The following is a 25324-nucleotide window of genomic DNA, read 5'->3' on the forward strand; positions in this document are numbered from 1 at the left end:
CGCGCTGATTGGTCCCCACGCGGCAGGCGCACATGCAGCTGACCGGCACGTGGCGCCATCTGGCGCCCTCAGTCCGTTCTGCGAACGCGCAGTGGCGCCTCGCGGGAGTGAATCGTTGTATCGGATCGCGGATAACGTTATGCTATAACTGTTTATTAGCGCAAGTGACGTGGCATCGGAGCGGCAGATAACAACGCTCAGCACTGCGGTTACGAACACGCCGATGAATAGAGTGTCAGGCGTGTTCGCAAACTGCGGCGCGGCGTCTTTCGCGGGGTGAGGTTTCACTTGTGCAAATAATTATTTTTGCTCGCTCCTTTACAAGTCCAAAAGAAGGCAGGGACTCAGAAAACACAACAGATCGTCTGCTGTCTGCCGTCTGACTCTCCGTATTGTGCTGCGCACGAGACTGCAAGTAAATGCTTTCTTATTTGAGTGGATTGTGCCAGAATCCCTCTACCTGGAACGTTCCAGTTGATCGATATGGACTTGGAATGGACGAAGAACATGGCGTGGACGACGACTGCCGGGCCCGTGGTCACCAGAAAGGAATCCGTGGTTGCGTCGTAGTCGTACACAGGCTGGTTGCCGGCTAGTACCTCGTCCAGCGAGACCTGAAAATCAAAACGAACGGTCCACCGGACACGCCCATGAAACATCATCATCAGCAGCAGCCTCGTGATAATGACGATTCTCCCAACTTTGCGCGCTGATCTTTGCTCTGAACATGTACGCATTCTGCTCGATGCTGGCTGTTACAGTGCTCAACGCGTAAAATACATTTAAAATCGGAGCAAGTATGAGATAACCTTCGGTAGGTTCAAGTTCTTTGTCGTAGTCGTCGCCGATGGTCGTGGATCATAGATAAACAGCGATGATTTCATTCGGGGAGTTTACCATTCCTCAGAGATTTTAAGAGAAAAATTTGGCGAATAGGGAATTCAGATGGGAATGGAAATGAATGGAAGGAAATTTTATCAGCCGAAAGTTTCTCGGTTTTTTCCAAATCGCTCTATTTTTCAAGCAGCTAGAGGAAAAAAAAAGCACCATCAGCGGGAATATTTTAGTCTAATTAAGATAATTTTCGGTTACAGCATGACCTCTTGCTCTCTATAAATGCATTTCCAATAACGCGAGTCCCGATGGCACTGACTTGATTCAAGGAACGAAAAATATTTCTGAATCAGTTTTTTTTTTGTCAACATTTGACAAGCGCAGCAAGTAATATAGTTCAGTTTAACAATTCACCTAGCCGTTGGTTTGTGCGAAATCAATAGCGAGTGGAAACGTACAACCTGTTTTAAAAACATACATGCCACCATGCTTGCGTCTGAGTAGTGAAGCCAGGCACGCTTTCCATTGCAGAGCGGCCAATAGGAACACTATAGAGAGAAATATATCGCAGCCACCTGCTCACTCCACCGATACAGCAGTTCATACCCTCTTCACACCCTCTTCATACCCTCCATAACCTCTTCAAATATTCTTGAGGCCTTCTATACTAAGCTTTTAAGCCTGGTCAATTCTATGATATCATGACTATGCGACGACTACTGAGTTATTTGCCGTACGAACGCTATTGTTTTCTGCTCGGAAAGCTTGAACGAGGATCCTGGGTAAAAAAACAATGAATTAACACCATTCATGGTTACTGGTACTCTTAGTGTTTAACCTAACCGTACAGCGGCGCAGCCACAGGTGCCCAAAGAAGTTTTCGGAATCTGAGGACAAAAAAGAAAGAGCAGAATTTCTTGGCATAGTACACAACCAGTCACGAAGTGTTCATTTCCCTATGCGCAACCTGCGTGATGCGCAGTTAAAGGTCAGGCCATGAATGTTATAGCACCGCTAAAAATTCAACTTCTGCGTGGCTTCCAGGCCGCGGAAATTTCTCTAGGCATCTGTCCATTGGCAGTTCGCCGCGAGTAAACTAAAGCAGTAGAAAATGTATTAAAAGTGAGGTGCTACAGCATAAAACACATTATCTCACCCTGCGCCATGGCTAAGCGGCACTCTTTGCCGTGCGTGGGTTGTCTGTATCCAAATAAAAATAGAATCGGCGTTTCGAGATTTCCCAAGGAATGGCCCACCAATAAAAAAATATGCGGCATTCTCTCCGTTCTCACTGCATTTTGTCCGCACGCAGACACAGACTATCAAAGAGTAAATCATCAGTCACATAACAAAGAGCGCGAGGAACCACTCACCAGCGGTATTGGGTCCTCCCGAGTGACTACCAACGTGGAGGCTGCTGCGCCATCGGCGCTGCTGTTGTCTCCGTGGAACACCTCTAGGGTGAAGTTCAGCGTCTTGCCCGGTTGCAGCCTCTCGGCCATCACCCGCATCACCGGCCGGTTGGTCTCCAGGGGATCCAGCAGCAGGTCCGCAGACGCCGCTGGTGCGTAGTCGTAGCACGGCTGCAGATCCTTGGTTGGCATGAGAGGCAGAGAAGGACACTGAGCATTTTACTTTTCATCTATGTCCATGCCACCATCTTGACAAGGTTCACTATGCTAATACAGTGCAATCTCCTTAACTTATATTAGCTTAATTCGGGCAGCCGTTTTATTCGAAATTAGGTTTTCAGTTCCGTCAACTTCACTTGAGTAAGGTGAGCCCGAGCGTGCTGCCGTTGTTTGGAACTCCGGATAATTAAAATTTGCGGTCTCTTCGAGTTTGCATGGTCGGTGACCGACTTACAATAACTTAATAGAGGTAGCTGTAAAAGGGAAGTATTAAGCAGAGTTCGTTTGCCCGGAATCTGGGCAAACGAACTCCGCTGAACCTGTGCAAACAGTTTTCTCTTTAGTTCGCGCGGTTCCCACCGCGCACCACATGGAGCTGAATAGCGAATATTACTTGTTGTTTTAAAAATTACCGCCGGAATTTCGAATGATTGCTGCCTCCAATCTATTTGTTGTGATCGTCAAAACTAGACGGTGCGAACGCTAGAATTTCTTTACAAGTAAGATTCTTCAGCGCGCCGCGAAGAGTAGGCTATCGCTGTCAACATGGTCATACGCAAAGTTTCGCCGCAGTGTAATTTTTGCTCAGAATTGGAAGTGAAGATATCCTTACTTAGTTACATGGTGTCCGCTACCTAGGCCGAGAGATGGCGCTAATTGGTGTTCCCTTCATGATATATCACGTGATGTGGGACCAAACAGCAGTTTCAGCATAGCTAGCCCCTACTTGAGACATCCGATGCCAGCAGGGTACCGCATACCTCATCCAAGCAGCTCCACTGGTAGACAAGCGGCTTCACAGCTGGACTTGACAGGGACCCGTCCAGGACGACGTCGTTCTGGCTCAGTCCGGCCAGCCGCATTAGACCACCTGGGGAAGGAAGCGGGGATAAGAGGTTTTCGTCAGGAGATCTGATGAGGAGTCCAGACGACTCCAGATATATGGACTCTATTCTCCGTTTTGTGCATTTGGACTCTATGATCATGCCACTGAAAAATCGACAAAGTTTTTCACGTTTAAAGAAAGAATGACTTCGTCTCTTTCACTGCATGGTCACATCTCCATGCCACTAAAAAAGAAAGACAAGTCGTCAGAGGTAGGACGTACTTGTTGAGGGCTTTCATACGTTAAGGACCACACAGGGCTATCACTGAAAAAGTGGTGTAGATGGGACTCCTTTATGTCATGTACGTTATAGATTTTTTTGAAGCTGATGGCTACGAGAAAATGTTTTGTGAAGTAAATTTTTGGGTCTTAATCAGAATTCGCGTGATGTCCGTTCTGTGACTCACCTTTTATGACGGCCGTCAGTGGAGGGGATCCGACCACCAGGGTCACCGACGCCTCGCCGTATTCGTCTGGGGCGTAGTAGTTTGAGACACGGAGCGTGAATGTCATGTTCGTGTCGGCTGCAATTAAAAAGGTTAGCCGGGGTTTAACCGCGCGAAAGCTCTGTTTGGCATGGTTTTGGATGTCTTGCATTGCGTTATGTATTCCAGCGTCTACCCCCCAGCTAGCCCGCACCCATGAACACAAAGCTCAAGGTCAAACGTCATAGGTTAAATGTCAGATGTCAAGATCAAATGTCTTTACTGTGAATTTACAGTAGTCAGGCATGATTCATACTAAGTTAGGCTTAGGCTAAGCATAGGCGTCACTGTTGATACGGCAACTAGGCTGAGGCACAACACCATTGAAGACAATTTTCTTGCTCGGGGTAGGATGGCTGGATGAGTGTTTGCGCACTGAACAAAGCTGCAGATACGTATGCGAAACGGTGGTTGCAGGGGCTGCGGAAACACATTCTCAACGATGGCCTAAAGAACCGAATGTATAGTTGTTGTTGACCTCGAAACATATCGCGCATATCGTGAAGGTGGATTAGCGAAGACACAGGCTTTGACTTGAAGACTTTTTAATGAATGATTGGAGACATAATCAGATGTGAGATGAAGAATCAAATTGGATTCTTTGACAGAGATTACTGAATGTGGAAAAAAGGCCAAATAAGCCTAAATTTGGAGAAAAAAGCATTATGGAAGACGTTTTGATTCGACGAGAAAGTTTTTAATTGTGGAGCGTACACTTCGGTTGCTGTGTCCAAGCATAGAAGCGCCGAGTGAAAGAACAACCACAGAACACACGCACAGGCCGAGTTTCTGGATTGGAACTTCGTCTTCCGTGATGAAAAATAGAGCAAAGGGTGCAATAAGGGCGGACCGGGCGACGCAGACAAGTGCTATTCGTCCGTGTCCAGCATTCGTGTTCTCTTTGCGCTAGTTTTCATCATGAACGTGTACACCTCATAAAACTTTGAGCGTTGCTTAGGTTATTTCTAGCCGTCGCCTCCTTAAAGAAGCGGCGAGAAAAAAGAATAAAGTGATCCATTGTTTCAGGCTTTTCGACTAATATTTTTTACCTCTTCTTTATCTTATTCTTTGTGCTCCACGCACTATCGGCGTCAAATGAAATACGAACAGCGGAGCGCGTGGCCAAAGGTCCGTGTGACACCGTCTGCCCGTCGCCATCAGAGATAGGCACGCTATTCTGGTTTGCGTTTGTTTGCTTCTTTTTTCTTCGACAGTCGCTTTCTCGCTTTTTACTGAAGCGCCACATTTCTGGTGGCAGTAGGGCGATAAAGTTCTGCTCACTGCCAGAAACAAGTGATTCAGCAGTGATCGATCTTTTTCACTGTTCGTATCGCAGCCAGACGCTGATAACAGAGCGATGACAGAAGCAAAATCAAGGCGCCGCTACAGACCAGGGAGATAAGAGCGCTCGCTTCGCCCACGAGGCCTACAGCCACTGCCGCCAGCGAAGCCGCGCTGCGCTAGTTGAGATCGGTGGAAAGTACGAATGTGGTGCTCCGCGGCAAAGCGAGAAAACGAACGTCAAAGAAAACAGAACCAAAACTAGCTCAAACCGGATGAGCGCGCCCGTATCTGGTGGCGGCCGGCAGACGGTGAAGTCTAGACCTTTGGCCACGCGCCCCGCTGTTCGCATCTCATTTGAAGTCGATAATGCATGGCAAGCAGGCATCCCCTACCCTCCTGGCGGTGCGAGTGTGCACCCAGTGCGGGTGATACGCGCGCACGTATACCTACGTAGTGTGAATTTGAAATACCATAGGTGACCTGCATTATCAGCTGCCCAGGAGAGCACGGACCTGCATCGTCACCCGTTTGAGCTCTTCATTGCGGACGCGACAGTGTTGCCACGAAATGCGGACGTAGAGGTAGGTGAAAATCTGTGGTGACGTTTCTTTGAAATGCACGTTACTATCCACATTTGCTACCTACATAGCTACCCGAAGCATTCACTGTACCTTAGAAATGACTGGGGCTAAACCAGAGTTGGGACGACATGTGTGTTGTCTCGCCAGCGGAAATAACTTCACGCCTGCCGAAGGCTCATTCTGACAAGGAAGCAGGACTTCAATTATTTCGAAGGTGATCCCTAAACTTAGTTATAGCATGTTGAAATTTGTTCGGGAGTAGTTCACATGGACTGAATACTATGGCGTTTCGCCAGGAGATTTAGCAAAACTTTGTTAATCAGGAAAGTTCGTACCTAGGGAATGCAACCAGGTTTTTGTAAGGGATACGTACCGGGAAGATCAAGCGGCCTCACTCTGTAGGCTGGAGAGTGCTGGTGGTCGAAGTTGAAGCGTACCAGAGGTGTGTCCACCCTCCAAGAGTAGTCCACGTCTTCGATGGTCTCGTTGCAGTCCGGGATCGTGATTTCGGCGTAGAGGTACACCCTGAGGACGACAGGACGAGTGCATGCATCCAGAAAACCCCTTAGTACTGCTCTGCTTGCGGAGTGCAACTCCGACAGCGCTACGGAACACACAAGTTTCAATTTCAGTTTGAACATATCTTTTTTTTTTACTAGTGCATACAAAAAGTAGTACAGGAGGAGTTCCAAAATAAAACTGTCAAGGGGGGGGGGGGGGGGGAGGAGTCTCCTGTTAAAGAATGGCTGGGGTTCAACGTGGCTTCAACCTGGTATTTGTTTTAAACGATATTTATTGCCTCAGGGCATCAATTAGCGCAGATGTGAAGATTTAGTAATGATTAAATTAATGGAAAAAGGCTAGCTGATTTTATGAAGTCCAGTAGGGAATGATGGTACGGTCCCTGCGGCCAAGCAATGTATGAAGCATGGTTGCTTGGTGAAAGACCTGCTACCTTCAGGTGCCGGATCCTTGTAGGCTTGAGAGCAGGGCAGTCCCACAGTAATTGGTGAATGTCGGCTTCGATGTCCTCGCGTTTACATATCGGACACCCAGGCCGAGGGAAGAAATCTCGGTACTGAGGCCACTTCCGAGTGACGGCAGGTGTGAGGGCAACCTAGTTTTACGAGCGGAAGCTCTGTGAAGCATGGTCTGCACTGTTTCAAATGAATGTCAAGGTCAATGTGAATGGTCAAGGTCAGGTACCCGATGATCATAGCCATATGATCACGTGGTTATACTACCATAGCTTGGGTCATACCACCACGCAGTTAAGTTCGGTTTGACCTTGGGAGGCATTGAAATGTCATTGTCTCTTCCACATCGAAATCGGAAGTTGTACCCCAAGGAGTAGAGCTCTGGCTCTAAAAGTGCTTAAATGAATGGCATTAGGGCAAATGAGCATTTTAACAAATGCAAATACAAGAAAACACACTTTCACAGACGAAGCGCGCGGTTTCTGAATGCCACGCCATAAACAAAATGCAGGACCAACTATCACCTGTCGCAGCTTTGTTAGCACGGTCATCCCGAGGTCTGAAGATGGTCTGAATTCTAAGCTCAATTAGGCATAACAGAATGATTAGCGGTGGACGTGAATAGTAACTTCATGACGTCAAGTTTGAGAGCCCATTTACCTGCGCATGACATAACTTCCGTCTGCAAAATTGCAAAGTTTCACACATAATATTGGTCAGTGAATGCACTCAGCAAACTTCAAGGGGACAAAAATGATGAGCCCAGCCATCGTGTTGCAAACGGATTGTACAATAAGCAGGCGTTTGGCGCTTCATAATAAAAACTTAAAATTGGTTTTTGAGGAAAGGAAATGACGCAGTATCTGTCTCACATCTTAGTGGACACCTGAACCATGCCGTAAGGGAAGAGCTAAAGAAGGGAGTGAAAGAAGAAAGAAAGAGGTTCTGTAGTGGAGGGCTCCGGAATAATTTCTACCACCTGGGGATCTTCTATCCCTTACCTTACGGCGCAGTTCAGGTGTCCGCCGGTATGCGAGAAAGATACTGAGCCATTTCCTTTGTCCAAAAGCCAATTTAATTTAATTTTAACCTGCACTGACATCGCACAGCACACGGGCGCCTTTTGCGTTTCGCCTCCATCGAAACGCGGCCGCCGAGGTCGGGTTCGAACCCTGAGACTCCGGCTCTGTAGCCGAGCGCCCTCACCACTGAGCCACCACGGCGAGTACGCTTCATAGTCTGAATCTCTCAATTCAAAGCACGGCATTAGTGCCTTTCAACAGGCTAGATATTCAGCGCCTATAGGTGAGAATGTGGTAGCTGGTACACACGCTGACCTTTGAAAATTGTCTTGGTAGGCAACTGAGGTTCTTAAATTGACATTGCACTGAAGCATATACAATCAGGCTATCAATCGTTCGCGCTCTACGCAAAGGAAAATTTTATTAAATTAAGCTCTCTGATTCGAACTATTTTTGTTTTATTTTTCGTAAGCGGGGCTCCTTCCTTAGCATTACATGCTAAGTGACGAGCGATGGCATTCAGATTTATAATAATAATTGGTTTTGGGGGGAAAGGAAATGGCGCAGTATCTGTCTCATATATCGTTGGACACCTGAACCGCGCCGTAAGGAAAGGGTAAAGGAGGGAGTGAAAGAAGAAAGGAAGTGAGAGGTGCCGTAGTGGAGGGCTCCGGTAAATAATTTCGACCACCTGGGGATCTTTAACGTGCACTGACATCGCACAGCACACGGGCGCCTTAGCGTTTTTTCCTCCATAAAAACGCAGCCGCCGCGGTCGGGTTCGAACCCGGGAACTCCGGATCAGTAGTCGAGCGCGACATTCAGATTTATCAATATCGTTAGAATTGTGGAGAAAGTTGCTGCGTAAACTACACAGGAAAGAAGCAGGAAATATGCTTGCAAGATTGATTAACGTAGATAGAGTTTTAGTTCAAGAGATTCCGCGCTAACAAGTGCGCAGGAAATCACCTCGACGAACAATCCCTGCTGAAGTTACAACCGATTCCTAACGTATCTACGCGCGTATTTTAAAAGCCTTAACTTGATTTAAGCCCCGCTTTTAAGGGCATGACGCGATAATCGCGTTAATGGCTCCCTTCAGCGGTTTCTCTTCACACAGTCGATGTTCTTAGTTCACATTCCCAGATAAATCATAATTATCACAACACAGTTCCCACATTCTTGTCTTCGAGCTCTTCCACACCGTACTTTACAAACATATATTATCTCACTAATTAGCCGGTCTCCAATTCCCCCACTAATTACCACACTTCATTTTAAAATTAAGCCAACACCACAACTTCAACGCCCTTGTACCTCAGCGAAGTCAACGTACCCACGTCGTCTAGTCGGTAGCATGCTTGACTGGCGACCCAACGTTCATGGGTTCGAACCCCGACTAAAATTTACGGACAATTTTCTTTACACAAAATCATTTATACTATCAAGTCCTTTGAGACATGCGCAGGCCTTTAATCCACATTAAGGTTTTTTTTTCAACTATATTCATTCCAGCAATCCACGCGTGACTTCGATTTACCTTGCAGACGCTGCCGGGTGGGCCACTGAAAGGTAACCTTAACGCTGTCGTGTTAAAATTTCGAATGGTCCCCAATGACCCAGGACTCTACAGTAGGGCATGTCTTATAAGCATGTGGGTTGCTTTAGCATGCAAAAATTTAAATGTTTGTTTGTCAACAAGACTGGTAATTGTAGTTAGTCTGGTCGCGAAAAACGAATTCGCGTACAGAAGTCCTTCGAAAGAAAAACGAATTCGCGTACAGAAGTCCTTCGAACAGACTCTCTCTTTCCTGTGCCTGCAGTGCAAACTCATGACAGCTGAATACTTTGAACACTATAGTCAGTCGTCGCTTTACAGCGACCTGGTAAAGAAAAAAATGAGGCAGCGTCTCTTACTCGATTTCCGGAGACACTTGCTGTCCATCCATCATGGCGTCGGTGTATATGACCACCACGGGGGCATTGACGTCTCTGCGGATCACGGCGTGCGTAGTCTCGATCCCGTTCTTGCTGTCGGCCGTCACCTTTACCGTGATCCTGTACTCCATGTCCATCTCGAGGTCTTCGGCGTCAAGTACTAGAAATGGCGTGTTGGTACCTGCAGGACATATAGTGAGTCCAAAGCAGTGGACTCCCCGCTCCACTAATTTACCTCGAGTTACCTGCAGGACCGTCGAAACAGTGCTCGTTATGCATTTTTAGGGCAGGTAAACGCGCAGACCAAAACGACCGTATTCCACTGCGTATCGTTTCGCCGCCTTTAATGCAGTCTTTAAATATAAATCAACAGGCAAACCGCAATTCCTGTAGTGTCACTTTATAAAAATTGTGTTCAAGCCTGCGATCATTCTTGAGGGCTGCAAAGACTTCCACGCTTGTCAGACTTTTCCGACATAGAAGTGACAATGATATCGTCATCGCACCTTTGAGCTTGCTCTTGAGGTGGTCCTCCAAGGAGCCGCTGTCGTTACGCACGGCCGACCAGGCGAACGACTCCACGGGTCCCAGCGGCCACGAGTACTGCACGTTAAGCGTAAGCGTCCCGCACCGGGGCGCCACGGTCGGTCCCGTAAGCACAGCCGACAGAGAGGGGCTGTCCGACGCCGGCAGTCGCTTGGCCTCTGTTTTCTGCCAAATGGGATAAAAAGAACAGATGCCACTTCTTTACGTCTTGAACACTTCTTGAAAGACTCGTAACCATTTGCTCATTTGAAGATAGCGCCAGTCAGAAAACTGTTAGCAATATACACAGGAATGGGCGTGGTACAGTGGAAGTACAAGAAATCTAGAGTATATGGCTTAGTTCGGGCTCATAAACAAAATTTACTTGTGATTCTGAACCGAGCTTGAAAAGCCAGTGGAGGAATCAAGAATGGATAGAAAAACTACTTTGGAGTAGAAGTATGCTTCCCATGATAGGAGTAATCAATCATTGCACGTCAATGTTGCGTCATCTATCATGCTGTTTGAAATGTACATGAGACGCCGAAATATGCTTCTGTCTACAAGAACACTCCTCGTGGTTGAGTAGAAATGTACCTATTTACAGAAATAGGTAGATAAAGCAAACCTACAATAATGCACATGTACCATAATATGGAGAGAACTACGGGCCCAGTTAACTTTAGTTCAGATTACAAGTAACCTATATGACCATAATACGCCTTGGATAATGAGGAGTGATTCGTCGAATGGGCTAAGTTTGTTCCATTTTCTTAATGCTAGCGGAACAAAACGAGTATACAAAGCAATCTCCTTGAAGGAAAGGGAAAATGTATGGGATCCGTGTTCACGCTTTTAGAGGAACACTACTACGAGGATTGTTGCGAAGCCATAAAACGAAGCCCCAGGAAAAATATAACACATCTGCTTCTTTGGAGGTCGGTAATAAAAAAAGCCTAACGTGAGCAGTCACACAAGGAAGCGCGGTCTCACCAGACCCTCGCCGACATTCCAAATGACGGCCTGCTTGTCCTCGACCACGTTCTCCGAATTGAAGGCCAGCTTGAGTTTGTCACCTGAGTAGGATACGAGACAGAAGCATTCATTGGGTGTCCGCAGAAGAGAGGAAGCTTAGAGTGCCATTTTTGTTTTGTCTGTTTTGCCATCATGTCCGATTAGACATCCCGGACTGGAGTAAGTAGAGCGTAACGCAGTTATAAAGCTGTTGCACAAAAACCTTGTTTGTTGCATGTGTAACGTCCGCTTACGTTTCTAGAGAAACTGTAGTTTTATGAAAAATGAGACAACTGAAAACTAATCAGCGCGACTGATAGTTTCTTTATTTAGCTGTACAAATTACAAATGACAGAAAGAAATTTTTCTAGCATATTAAGGTGTGAACGGGGCAGAAATCAGTGATGGATAATTAGGTCCTGGCATAGGTTGATCGCCTGGCGTTGATTGGCAGTATATTAATTTCCGAAATCAGTTTGCTAGAGAGAAGCCAGCGATGGAGTGGCCCAAATAATTTTTCGCAGCTTTATTGAGATTAGGACAAGAATGATTCCTGTAAAACTGTTTGAGGCACGTGGAAGAAAAAAAGGCATGCCATAGTTTATGATATATAAATATTATATATTAAAAAACTCTAGAAACTTGGCGGTTATAAAAGTTAATCTCCAGATAACAAAGCATTCTGTTAGCGGTGCTAACTGCACAGTCAGTGTGAAGCTTCCTGTGCAAATAAGGTGAAATTAAATGCTGATGAATTCCTAGGAAACCATTTCTTGTGCACTGCAAAATTGGGAAGGGCAGGGGAGAGGTTCTGGTTCACATACAATCTGTTCGATACCAAGGTTAATAATAATAATAATAATAATAATAATAATAATAATAATAATAATAATAATAATAATAATAATAATAATAATAATAATAATAATAATAATAATAATAATAGGTTTTTGGGGAAAGCAAATGGCTTTGCTGAAGTCGAGGTTTGTGCAGACATCTTTCGTGGGCTAATGAGCGAAATTCTTACTCGCTCTAATCAAGACGGCCCACATAGGGCAAGTGCGCCCATGCGTTTTCCGTCTGTTTTATCCGTCACTAAAAGCAGCCTTTGAGTTATCCTTTGGCTATTTGCTGACCGACGGTAGTGTCCGTCGTCCTGATTTACGGCTGAATCATCAACTACTTCTGAGCTTCGTTTACCGACTTCTTGAGTTATGTGAAAGATTTGTCAAGCACCCTGCCAACTGGTCGGCCTTCTAGTGATGGAACGGTTGATCAGTAGTCTAGTTGAACAAATGATTTGGCACTGAGCACATTGACTGATAAGCAGTCTGGGGTAAACTACTCGAGCCAGGTAGTGATACGACATGGTTTCATTTGGGAAAGCCGTTACGCAGTGTCGATTTTATATCTGTCCTGCTGTCATCAATGACCACACATGAGCCTTAAACTAGCAAGAACTTTACAGATCTATATATTTTCCATATACCCCTCTAGAATAATTGCGGCCATCATTAGGCGCCGCAAAAGCGGACTTTCCACTAAGGCATGCAGCCTCCACAGGGCACATAGTATACCTGAGCAAAATACATAATACATCAACATTGCCTGGCCAGCTTATATATTGTTAATTGATTATTAATAGTAATAAAAATGTTTATTGCTGCCTTGGCTTATAGGTATACAGAACTGTCAATCGATTAAGCAGTTGATTGAGTGATCGATATGCCTAAAGATTGTTTGATCAATCGATCGACTCTAACATAGTAAGAGGTGCCATTCGCTCACCCGAAGCAAGCCTGGGCATTTGTATGATCAGCTGCTGCTTGGTGGCCCATCGGCAGTGTGTGTTGAGAGGGCCCAGAGCATCAAGGGTGTCGCTGGTTAGTATTAGCTCGCAGCTGGAGGCCAGGCACACGTTCACAGGGCGGTCGAACAGAACCACGGCGCTGCTGCCTTTTGGAAGCCGGCAGGCAACCGAGCAAATAAAGGAAGAAAAAAAGAGAAAAAAGTTATAGGAAGTGGAAGCACTGGCCATTTCAGCAAAACAAGGCAATCTAAAATTCAGTTCAGCCGCGTGATAACTGTGATAATGTGACATTACACTGTCACGTCTCGCTGCTGAGGGGCATATTTGTGACCCAGAGACTTTTGGCGCCGTTTTTCGTATAAGCACGCGTTGAAACCGCCCGATACAGACCGTTACTCTTTTGGCGCGTATTGAATGTACTCGCTCAGCGCAACTCATCATACGAATGAGAAAGTTAATGCCATCCAGAATTATTGGGTTGCCTAACAAGAATGCATTTCTAAAACGAAGGGATCATGATATCCAGATGCGGGTGTGAACCTAAAGTCGATAAAGTATTTTACCGATGTTCAAGCAAACAGAACTTGACAAACAGGCCATCGTAGTCTGTGGGGAGGTTTAAAGGAAAAGGGATTGAATATATTTATTAACTCAGTCTTTTGTCGAACCTTGTGGCATGAAGGAAGGCCCTCTCTGGGGTCCCCTCCTCCTCCATGCATGATACTCCGATCCGAGCCCTAGACGTTCTTGAAGATGCACCCTAATCAGATACTTGATCGGCGGCCGTCAGTAGACAAACTGGAGGCGTAAATCAGTTCTTTCTTGTTTGTTTTTATTCGCCATGACGGGCCAAAGACCATGGTCAAGACGCATAGACAACGTGGTCCGAAATAAGTTCTCTCTTCTCATTTCCCCCTTTTCCTACGCGAAAACCGGGCAGTATGTCCATCTGACTTCCCTTTTTTTCTTCCCCTTCACTCTTCTTACCTTACTCACGTCGCAATTTGTTTGATATGCTTAAACTCATTCTCTAGCTGAGATTAGCTTGCGGCAGAAATGAAGGGCGCGGAAAAGAGGACGCACCGTCGGCCGTGATATGGGAGGCACTGATCTGTGGCCTGGTGGCGTAGAGCGAGAGATTGAAGCCTGTCACCAGCGGGTGCTGCCCGTCGAGCGACGGGTACACCACGAAGTCACCCGACGTCTGCTGGAAGGGCATGCGGCACTGGGGTGAACCACGAAGGCGCCGAACCCTGCGGTGACACCAGTACTCGCTTCTTCCCCCGATCTGCAGAAAACCAGCGGGAATGCGTGCTTCTTTTGTGAGCTTTCGACGAGATGTTGAGCCCGCTTACGAACTCATGTATACCCAGCAATTCTGAAAATAAAATGCACTTTTCAACAGGAAAGAGCATATGAACGCAGTTTTTTCGTATATGCTAAGATTTCACTATAAAAATCGATATACCCATCTCCCCTCGGCAAATGAAAATGAAAATTGGTTTTTGAGGAAAGGAAATGACGCAGTATCTGTCTCGCATCAAGGTGTAGACTTGAACCGCACCGTAAGGGAAGGGATAAAGGAGGGAGTGAGAGAAGAAAGGGGTTATGGGTTTATGGGGGTTTAACGTCCCAAAGTGACTCAGGCTATGAGGTACGCCGTAGTGGAGAGCTCCGGAAATTTCGACCACCTGGGGTTCTTTAACGTGCAGACAGACAGACAGACAGACAGAAAAACTATTTCTGCAAGTGAGTTTTAGACCAATGTTGGGTTTCTGGGCCGCTGCGCGGTCCCGCACTGCATCATGCAGATCATGTCGGGACATGACGTCGGTAGCCCGAGTCACCGCAGCAAGCTGCCATGTCGGGTCTGCAGATGTGAGCAGGACCTGCCAGTCTTCCCAGCTCGAGATGGCGGGCTGACCGGAGCCTGAAAAGCCGGGAAAAGCACTCGACGGCTAGTAGCTGGCAGGCCCGAAACGAAACCGTCAAAGTCGTGGAGTAGCCCGAGGTAGCTGACCCCGGGTTAGATTTTCCTCTCTCCGGCGGTCGGAGACCGTTGCGTTTGTGGGTGGTCGGGCATCCCATGAGTGGAGACACACCATTGGGCAGTCTCGATGCTCTCCCTGTTCTGGCCAGACAGGCCAGCAATGGAGTCGAGACGAATGAAGCATCAGAGCCAAAACTCGCTGTCCCCATTTCCCATAACCCCACCCCAAGTCCCAATTCCACAACCCATCATCCAACCCCTTCCGCTACGTCTCAGGGGAGATCAGGGGAGTCTCCCCGGGCCCATTCCCCCGGCTGTGGGTCGCTATGTTGTTTTTACCCCCCCCCCCCCCCCCCCCCCCCCCGTCTTTTCATTTTTTTCCATTTTCCACACCTACGGCTGGCAGAAGTATACTGTTGCCTTCGGCCTTTTCATTTATTTTAAGATTGGATTAAGCCTGTTATACGTCAGTGGTGCAGGCAGGGGCTTATTTTTTTCATTCTTTTACGTCGCCCCAACCCAATAATTGTCCCTGCAGGTCAGCAAGGCAGCCGAAAAGGTTGTGGGAGAGTGTGGCGTGAGGGTCACCGCATAGGAAGCATTCAGGGGACGTGCCACAATAGTGGGATAACAGCTGAGGGGATGACAGAGAGCGGGTCTGGAAGCGACTGAAGAGGATCTGTTGGGAGTGCGTAAGAGAGTGCAGTGACATCGCACAGTACACGGACCTCTAGAATTTCGCCTCCGTCGAAACGCGGCCGCCGCGGTCGGGTTCGAGCCCAGGTACTACGGCTCAGTATTCGAGCGCACTACTTACCGAGTCACCGCGGCGGGTTCCCCTAGGTAGGCTTTCATTTTTTTTGCTATTAATGTTTTTGTTATCGTCAAAAACTTGCTTCATTGGTTTTCTATGACAGTCTTAACTAACCGATGTGAGCAATGGAAAAGACTTAAAAGAAATACTTTGTTACGAATAGGAAGAATGGACCATTACCTTCAATATTTCCATGAGTCGCTTACAACAATCTAATAATTTTTGTCCAAAAACGCCGAACATGACACCAGTATTGATTGCTGAATGAATAAATGAATGAATGAAGGCTGCGCAAAATGCGAACGCGAGCATGAGGATTAACTTACCAGTAGGCACGAGGATGCAATATAGAGGAAACTTGGGAACCTCGCCGCCAGAGAAGGTTAGCGTCAGGAAATCGCCCTTGTTCTCCTCGCGGCGATAGGGGGCGCTGCTGGGCTCCATCTTCTCGAAGTACACTGCCAGGTCGAGAGGGCGTCGATTGGTCATTAGCGGTATTTTTACGAAGCTAACACCGTTTGTGTTCTGGTGACTACCACGATACATTGCAGACTCGTTGCTGTAATACTGCTAGCGAGGTCGACGGACGCTGGCACTATGACATGTGGCCTGATTTTATGTGTCATGCCCTTCGGAATCCGGCGAAAAGATGTTCTACAATTTCACTGCTAATAAATTCTCAGTGTAAGAAATCAACTCTATTGTATCCGCGCTTAGCCGACATTTCATCGCCCTCTTAGAAATGACTTTCTTGATAAACTGCGACATTGTCATTAAATCATGCGTAGCTCTGACGTGCATTTTTTTATTGTATGCTGCTCTAAGTCCTGACATATAACCATGTGCTAACATTTTTTAAAATATTTTATTGTTACACCTATTTATTGTAGAGCTTAGTTTCCAGCTGGTGCTCTGCATACGTGGTGATCGCGCAGTTAATATCTACAGTCGAACACACAATATTATATCCAGATATATCGAACTACTGTTTATACCAAACAGTCAGTAGATGACCTTGAATATGTCATGCAAATGTATACCACTATTGTACGCGTTTACTGAACTCACTTTCGTTCAGCGGAAAATTCGATATATCGAATGGTGCGCCGCGCCCCTGCAAGTGGCGCTTCTCATGACGGCGCACTTCTATCACTTTTCGCGCGCGGAGGCCGAGCGCAAAGGCAGCGAGGCCTTGTGCACCTGCTGGCAGGTCTAACGCTGCGAAACTGAGTAAAGGGGTGGACGTGGGTTGTGCTTGAGGGTGGCCTTCGGTGCATTACTCATTTCGGCCTCTTGCACTCGGCCAGCCTCACGAGCCTTGCGTGCTTCACTGCCGAAGGCGTTGCGGGAACCAACTGAGAGATTTTAATGAGATTTTTATATTTATAGTGTACTGGCAGCGATATGATCTGATAGGCAGCGGCTAGTTCCAAAGCACCGCACGCTGCAGCTTCGGAGAGGGTTAAGCCCAGAAACGTCTAGCGAGCAGTGTGCTGCCAGCATGACTGCGGGTGGCGCGTCGGTGGATGAAGTCAGTCACTAGCGCGGATGCAATGCGTCCTTGCTTCTTACCTATTTCAACTTTTTTTTATAAAACGAACTGATGTACAGTTGAACCTCGTTATAAAGAGGTTGAACGGGCCCGGCGATTAATTCGTTATAGCCCGTGTTTACCGAGATTCCAAGGGGAATCGTCATTCCTTCGTTATATCCGCTATTTTGTTATGTTGTTCGACAGCATAGTCCTATTTCACCGTCAAGTTCCATAAAACCGGGATCGATTGTATTACTTCTTGAAGTATATTTGCATTTTTGTGTGCAATTTTTTTATTTGTCCAGTTATATCTTAATGGTTTGGTACGTTTTTGCATTACTGCACTTATTACTGCTCTGTAGCTGCTGTACTTGCTGCATATGAGTTAGGTTGCTTCCTAACTTCGGGACCTTCTAAAGTCCTACGTTATCCTCATCACCCTGAGTACGTCCAATGTAGGGCAGAGGCCTCTCCCATGTCTCTCCAATTAACCCTGCCCTGTATCAGCTGCGGCTACCGTATCCCCGCTAACTTCTTAATCTCATCCGCCAACCTAACTTTCTGCCGCCTCCTGCTACGCATGCCTCCTCTTGGAATCCACTCCGTTACCCTTAAGGACCAGCGTTTGTCTTGCCTTTAAATTACATACCCTGCCCAAGCCCATTTCTTCTTCTTGTCTTCGACTAGAATGCAGCTATCCCGCGTTTGTTTCCTCACCCACTTTGCTCGCTTCCGGTCTCTTAACGTTACACGTATCTTTTTCCTTTCCATGGCTCGCTACGTTGTCCTTAACTTAAGCTGAAACCCTTTCGTTAGCCTTTATTCTGAAGCCCAATAGGTGAGTACCGGTAACATACAGCTGCTGTATACTTTTGTCTTGAGGGATATTGGTAAACTACCATTTATGATCTGAGAGAACAGGCCAAATGCGCTCCACACCATTCTTATTCTTGTAGTTATTTGCTTCTCGTGATCGGGATCTGCGGTCACTACCTGCCCTGAGTAGATGTATTTCCTAACCACTTCCAGAGCCTCGCCTTCAAGTCCCACGTATCGTATTTTGAATTTGCATATGATAGGATTGTTGATAGTTTTTCACTTCAACTTGAACATTCTGTGGCGTACATGCACGCAAAGCACTCGGCTCTATTCTGCGGTGCCCCTTGTCGTGACAGCAGGGTGTAAAGAACCAGGATGAAATAGACGAGACAACAGACGTTCTTAGGTAATAAGGTTGTGCATCGCGGTCCACACGTTTTCATGCTGACACGTTAGCCGTCTGCGGAAACAACTTGCCTTCGTTGTTGAAGGCTGTGAGGATCAAATTCGAGCTGTTCACTTCTTTGCCGAGCCTTGAGAGACGGGCCGTCACGACGTATGTTCCTGGAATTGAAAGTTGCTCCACGGTGATTAATTATTTTATTTAAATAATTAATTCATATTTCACACAATAAAGCTCGAACGAGTGTGGGGAGGCTTGAGGAATGAAACAGCCGACAATGCCTGGACATGTCCAGAATCGCTTTCACGGCAGCAGGAAAGTCGAATGAGAGGGCTTGTATTGAGAAAAGTAAAAAAATAACAGAATCAAAATAAAAGAGGGCAAATAATAATAAAAAACATAAAGCATATGTTGCATAATATACCGGTATAGTGATATAACGGATTATAAAATGCCACAGAGATCAGTTACGAGAGCAGCGCTAAAAGCGATTATTAACTTTGATTATGCAGCAATGTAGCACAGCAAGAATTCGTCCAATTGGTTAACCGGCGCTTTCAGCAGGAGCTAAAAAGCAATTAGCGACAAGCCGTTAACTGAAGAATATACACAGCCCAATTTGGAAGAGGGGAGGGGGTGCTTTCTGCACATGGCTGATATGTGCAAGCTAATCCAATAAAGCGGAAGCGCATCGGTACTGGTCGGGACCACATTCGAAAAGTATGCACTTTAGGGAAACTAGAGATTACAGACTCTGGATTCGGCGCAACATCTTTCGATTCCGACGCCTGATAAAAGCGTTGCGGTTTTGGAAGCATAGCATATTTAACATCCTTTCTATGAGTCATTTTGAACGACTTGCTTCCAAGGTCCCTATACCTTGTGGGAAGGCCCTTGGCTGGCAGGCGAACATGGTCCCGTTCCCGCGACCCGTTGCCGTGATTGGTGGAGGCGGTTCGCCGGATTCTGCCGTGGTTGGCTCGCGCCTCCGGAACACGCAGAGGAGGTCACGTGACTCCCCGCTGAAGGCGCCATATAGCGTGATCTAAGGGAGACAGATAGATCCGGTCAGTCGCCAGGTGGAGACAGCATCAGTAGTATATCCGATGGCGATGCACTGAAGAGCACAGAATTTAGAAAGAAGCCAAGAAGTAACCAAACATTTGAAAAGAAGCACTGGGCCCAGGAATCCGCCAAGGTTAAGTGATATGACAGAATGTTTGCGGCATTTTCCGATCAGCAAATACGGCAACTTCTTTTTTTTTTTTTTGGTGGGGGGGAGCTTCCGTGATAGATCAACAAAGCGTCTCTGCAGAGTACAGACTAGACGAAAAGAGAAAGATGAATGTAAAAGGTAATTCTTTAATCCTGATGTCATCAGCATCATTATCAACATCCTCACAGCTGTGTGCATCATAGGCACGGGAGCTTTAGGGAGAAGTCGACAAGGTGGTTTTACTCCAACAAATTCTTATTAACAGACAGCGCTCTGTGGTGCCTGCGCCTTTTCATCTCTGTCGGCATTCTGTGCGCTAAACCTTCAAGCTGTCATAAGGCTCTGGAACTTAGGAAGAAACAAATATAAAGAGTTTTACTTATTAGCTAGGTGTCAACTGCTAGTAAATTCGGTTAAAGTCAAAGCTACTATAGAAAGATACAACTCAAGAACAAAGCGGCAAATGCGCCTCAAAGGAGGCCGTCCAGCCAATGGCGTAGACCGGTTGTCATGACCCACCCTCAAGATGCGTCAAAGCTTATTAAGGCGAAAGCCTTTAATGGCTCATCGTCGTCTGTCCGTCCCTCCATCCGCGAAATCTCTCACGCTATAACTGTCAATGAAATGACGTGAACTCGATAAGAAAAAAAATCCTTGACACGGCGGCATTCGAACCACCATCCTTCCATTCCGCAGCCGAGCGTGCTAACGACTGCGCTACTTACTGCAAACGCATATGAAATTTTTCCTAGTATAGCGTATACGGACGCTGAAGAGTGTTTGCGGAAAGGCGTCGAATCAGACGGATGCCTCCCAGACGCCCTACAGTGTCTCCAGCATTTAAGATTCACAAATAATTGTGTACTTAACATCTTAACCCCACATCGCGATTTAGGTCAACAAAGTGCCCCCCTGAATTTCTTTTTCTTCCTACAAAGAGCAGCCCGATTTGGGCCGTAGAAAAAATATGCGTCTCCTGTGAGGCCGAACGCCATCGATCAACGCTGTCTCTCTGACCTAACAGCAACTTAGCGGTTGTCGATAAACGCCAAAGTCCTACACCAGGTCATAAATCAAAGACGGCCTGGTTCCGAGCGTCCACACACCGCACAACCTGCGAGTCCCGCGCCAAGCTCTCTTATCGGCTTTCCAGCGCCGGAACGAGGAGAGCTTCACGTACGAGTTCTCGTCCTCAGGTGAATCGATGTGCCCGAGAGTTCAGTTCCACTCAACGTCGTCGCAGAGCGAATATCGACATGAACGGTGGAAAGGAGGACGACCAGCTTATAGACTGCAAAGTAGACTGAGCTGCTGTCGCTCAGTTGTGGCTCGAACGACGGTTGCACGAAATTTTGTGCCGCCCACTAGTAGAAACGTTTCTGTAACCCGTATCGCTAAGGAATAATCTTGATGCAATTCCCAAGAAACTTCCAAGAAGGACCGTATGACTGCGGAGTTTTAAGCTTCATTGATCGAAGATCGAATGTACATATTTGGGAGTGGGTATCGTAGCTGGCCTGCATCACTGCAGCACTACAAACAAAGACAAGTTGTCGCAGTCTGCAGTTGTTTAAAAGAAGGGCTCATACAAGAAATGGAGTGTGTGTCTGTTTGCGTGCGAGTGGTTTGCGCGGGTGTAATTTCAACTTTCAACGCTGACATGTGCAGTAGCGTGTCAGGCGAATGGCCAAAGACTTCTAGTATATCTAAACAATTTGTCAAAAAAGGCCCATAACCATAGGTCGTTGACAAAGTTTCACATATTTACACTATACCCATTTTCTGACAGCGTTTGACAGTGTACAGTGAACTTTACGGTATACATACACTGTACAGTGTATGTAGACTAGGCTGATGTCACGCCCCCTTTCTCTTCCCGTACTGGGACCCGATGGACCTATTCAAACAAAGAACACAGTTTGCTTTTCGCCCTGGCGAACTCGAGCGGACACATCCGAGCGTACCGTTCTTCCCATCCATAAAAAAAATGAACAAAATCTTTCTGTAGCTCTTTTTGAAAATCTGAGAAAATTCATGCATGCGTTGTGCAAAAGCTGAAAAACATGAAAAGAAAAACGCCCCCTAACGTGCACGTTGAAGTAGAACGATGCCTAAAGAAAAGTCTAGAAATTCTTGTAAGGACCGCTTTCGACGCTGCTCATCTTTGGCGCACTAATCATCGTCCTTATCGCATATATCGAGCAGAGTCACGAAAACAATTTTCGGCGTGAATCCGTAGATTTTTTTAGGGCTTTAAGCCTTGACGGCTGCCGCCGGACCAAAAAGAGCCTTTGCGACTTTTAGAATGACTCTAATTATTCTGCTTTCCCAGCGCGGTTTCGTGCATCTGACAGTATCAACGTCCGTCATACCATGAAGCGACACTTTAAAGGCAATGAAGAGAAAGTTTTGACAACTCGTTTAAGTAGTAGCGGTTGTACGTTTATGGCAGTTGTAAATGACAACGTAGACGCACTGCAGGGACGTCTATATAGATGCGCGTGCGTCTATATAGACGCACTCGCGTCTATAGAAAATACTGCTCGTTATGAAGGCAAAAATAGGCAGCAATGGCGAAGAAGCTTCAATTGTAGAATGCACGTGGAAAAGGATCGATGCACTTTGAAAAGTACATACTGGGAACAGCATCACACGTGGAATAAAAAGGTCCTTGGTTCGACTGCCGACTCAACAAGAGCGGCTCATGATTTTTTCTTCCTAGTTGGCGGCAGCAGTGTCCCAAACCCGTGGTCGTTAATTTTTTGTAACTGCTCTTTGAATAATTTATCAGTGATGTTTTTCCACTGATCAGCCCCACCTTCGATACCAGCGCCAGCGAAGGACGTTCCTCGCTTGGCTCTCCCTCATGACGTCACCACTTTCCTCTACCAATGGGCGAAAAGGAGATAAATGAATCGAGAAAAAAGCCCCGCTTTCCTATAATGTGACTAAGCCTTTTTTAGCGGGTGGGCGCGGAAGTGGCGCCCTAGCCGTGCTTCTTAAAAGGAAGGTGAAAAAAGAGCATTAATTGCAACCAGGAAAACCTGTCGGTCACCAGTAGTGAATACCTCACAAATAAATGGGGATATTTTCACTCGTATTTATGAGATTACTAGAAAGTACGGCGAGATGCTGAGGAACATGTTGACTTCATTGGTTAAGAGTTCTCATTCGCTAGAAATTCGGACTATAAAATTGTTCAGAACATTCAAAATTTATCTGTGTATTTCGAATGTTCAGCACCACAGGGCACAGTTTAGAATCGTTTTTGGCTTGTGGTCGTTGACGCCGCTTATGCATCAACTTGGGAACAATAACGCAAGGAAAAGAGAACTGCCGTACCTGAACGTCTACGTCAGCGGGCACGGCGGAGGGCCGCACAGCAGTCAGCACAGAACACGATGCTCCCTTGCCGTTGCACACGCCGCACTCGTCTTTCTCGCCTTTCCTGCATGGAAAGTGGAAGGCGAAACGATACAACGCTTTGACACATATCTCGCCTTCGAAGCGTGCTTGGCCTGGGCTACGGAGCTGGAGAGAGAGAGAGAAAAACTTTATTGCTGGAGAGGAAGTCGGGGCACGCCCCTGGGTCTCCGCACGACCCCACTGCACTCAAGTGTTTGTGTCCCTAAGGTCCATAACACTGGCAGCCCGGCCGGTGGCGATTGTCTGCACGGCCAGGTCCTCCGAGCGCAGCAGGGTCTCCCAGTCCTCCCAGGTCTTGAGGTCCTCTAGGCCGCGCGGGGGAGGGTCCGCCGGGCAGAGGGAGAGGATGTGGAGGGAAGAGGCGAATGGTTCTGGGCACAAGGTGCAGGCAGGAGTGGGGAAGGAGGGGTGATAGTGGGCTAGGGTCAGGGGTGAGGGGAGTGTGTGTGTCTGTAGTTTGCGCCAGAGTGTTGCGTGTTTGTTATCTAGGGAGGGGTGGGGCGGGGGGTAGAGCTGGCGCGAGGCTCTGTAGGCCTGTGTCATCTCGCTGAACGAGTGCATTCGCTTCATCCGCCCTCCTCACACTACCTCTCCCCCATGACACCACCCCAGAGGCTGCAGAGGAAGCCGCCATCGCAGTTGCCATCACACGAACGGAAGCCCAGTACATTTTAACAGACTCTAAAACCGGAATTCTAAATTTTGCGCGAGGCCGAGTCTACGGAGCTGGAAGCTTAATAATAATAATAATAATAATAATAATAATAATAATAATTGGTTTTGTGGGAAAGGAAATGGCGCAGTATCTGTCTCATATATCTTTGGACACCTGAACCGCGCCGTAAGGGAAGGGATAGAGGAGGGAGTGAAAGAAGAAAGGAAGAAAGGGGTGCCGTAGGGGAGGGCTCCGGAATAATTTCGACCACCTGGGGATCTTTAACGTGCACTGACATCGCACAGCACACGGGCGCCTTAGCGTTTTTCCTCCATAGCTGGAAGCTTTCAAGAAAAATAAATGAGAAAGTGAATAAACACGGAAAGAGGAAGTGAGTAGTTATATATAAGGATACCGTCAGGGAACGGACAAGCTTGCTTTTTTTCATTCAACGTGACAAATGTGGTTGACATCTTAGGTTACCAAGGAAACTGTAAGAGATTAAGAGAAAATTTAGAAGTAGATACATGAAGAGTAAAGCTGCTTTTGTTAGGGCGCCTAAGGGTATCAGAGGAGAATGACCTATAATGTTTTTTTCTTTGTATTTCTCTTAAGGCGGTGTAATGTATTGCATCTAGTTTTTGATTATTTCTCCAACTCCTGTCTTGGCAGCTGCTGACACATTGATAAATAAAATAATAAATAAAATAACGGAGTATAGACACCCATTTTGGTGGCATGTTTTCTTCTCTACAATGATACGGAATACACTAGTTACTGAACATGAATCACCATGTGATATTCGCCTACGACCGCTTAATAATTTCTAACCGAATTTTTTCTGGCATGTTGTTCCGGTTTCAATTTCAATAGCTCAACGATGGCTGTGACATCAAAGAGTACTTTTGTGTCACGTGAGGCGTGGAAAAACATCCATATAATTGCTGCTTCATGGTTATAATTTACTGCAGTGCTGAAGCGAGCCTTCCTCAAGAGCCGGAATGACAACGAATGTGGAAGCAGCGTTTATATTCAGCCCGCCGCGGTGGCTCAGTGGTTAGGGCGCTCGACTACTGATCCGGAGTTCCCGGGTTCGAACCCGACCGCGGCGGCTGCGTTTTTATGGAGGAAAAACGCTAAGGCGCCCGTGTGCTGTGCGATGTCAGTGCACGTTAAAGATCCCCAGGTGGTCGAAATTATTCCGGAGCCCTCCACTACGGCACCCCTTTCTTCCTTTCTTCTTTCACTCCCTCCCTTATCCCTTCCCCTATGTCGCGGTTCAGGTGTCCAACGATATATGAGACAGATACTGCGCCATTTCCTTTCCCCCAAAAACCAATTAAATTAAAATTAAAAAAATATTCAGTTTTTTCATGCCTCACGTGACCTGTAAGCACACGTTGACATTCCAGTTCTCATTCGGCTGTTGAAACCGAAATCGATACAGCGCAAGAAAGAAATGTGATTGTAAATTATTTAG

At 46.7% G+C, this 25324-nt stretch overlaps 2 protein-coding genes across 5 annotated transcripts in view; one reads left to right on the plus strand and one right to left on the minus strand.

Moving 5' to 3' along the window:
• The window catches only part of LOC144109498 (uncharacterized), a 57386-nt gene that overhangs the window by 12037 nt on the left and 20025 nt on the right, over positions 1 to 25324 (minus strand). Inside the window, 15 exon segments of the mRNA XM_077642323.1 lie at positions 461 to 614; positions 2208 to 2426; positions 3227 to 3336; positions 3759 to 3875; positions 6075 to 6226; positions 9618 to 9819; positions 10145 to 10349; positions 11157 to 11239; positions 12966 to 13133; positions 14071 to 14215; positions 14217 to 14275; positions 16118 to 16249; positions 18622 to 18708; positions 19427 to 19592; positions 23106 to 23211. Of these exon segments, the coding sequence (XP_077498449.1) occupies positions 461 to 614; positions 2208 to 2426; positions 3227 to 3336; positions 3759 to 3875; positions 6075 to 6226; positions 9618 to 9819; positions 10145 to 10349; positions 11157 to 11239; positions 12966 to 13133; positions 14071 to 14215; positions 14217 to 14275; positions 16118 to 16249; positions 18622 to 18708; positions 19427 to 19592; positions 23106 to 23211 (2105 nt within the window).
• Positions 5404 to 25324, plus strand: part of LOC144109500 (acid-sensing ion channel 4-like) — a 93301-nt gene continuing 73380 nt past the window's right edge. For 2 of the 4 annotated variants that reach the window (XM_077642326.1, XM_077642327.1), the window contains exon 1: positions 5404 to 5701. The gene's annotated coding sequence lies outside the window, so the exon portion shown is untranslated. The remainder of the gene's footprint in view (positions 5702 to 25324) is intronic. The other 2 variants (XM_077642325.1, XM_077642328.1) reach the window with 2 other exon arrangements.

The sequence above is a fragment of the Amblyomma americanum genome, chromosome 11 (assembly GCF_052857255.1).
Source record: "Amblyomma americanum isolate KBUSLIRL-KWMA chromosome 11, ASM5285725v1, whole genome shotgun sequence".
NCBI lineage: Eukaryota > Metazoa > Arthropoda > Arachnida > Ixodida > Ixodidae > Amblyomma > Amblyomma americanum.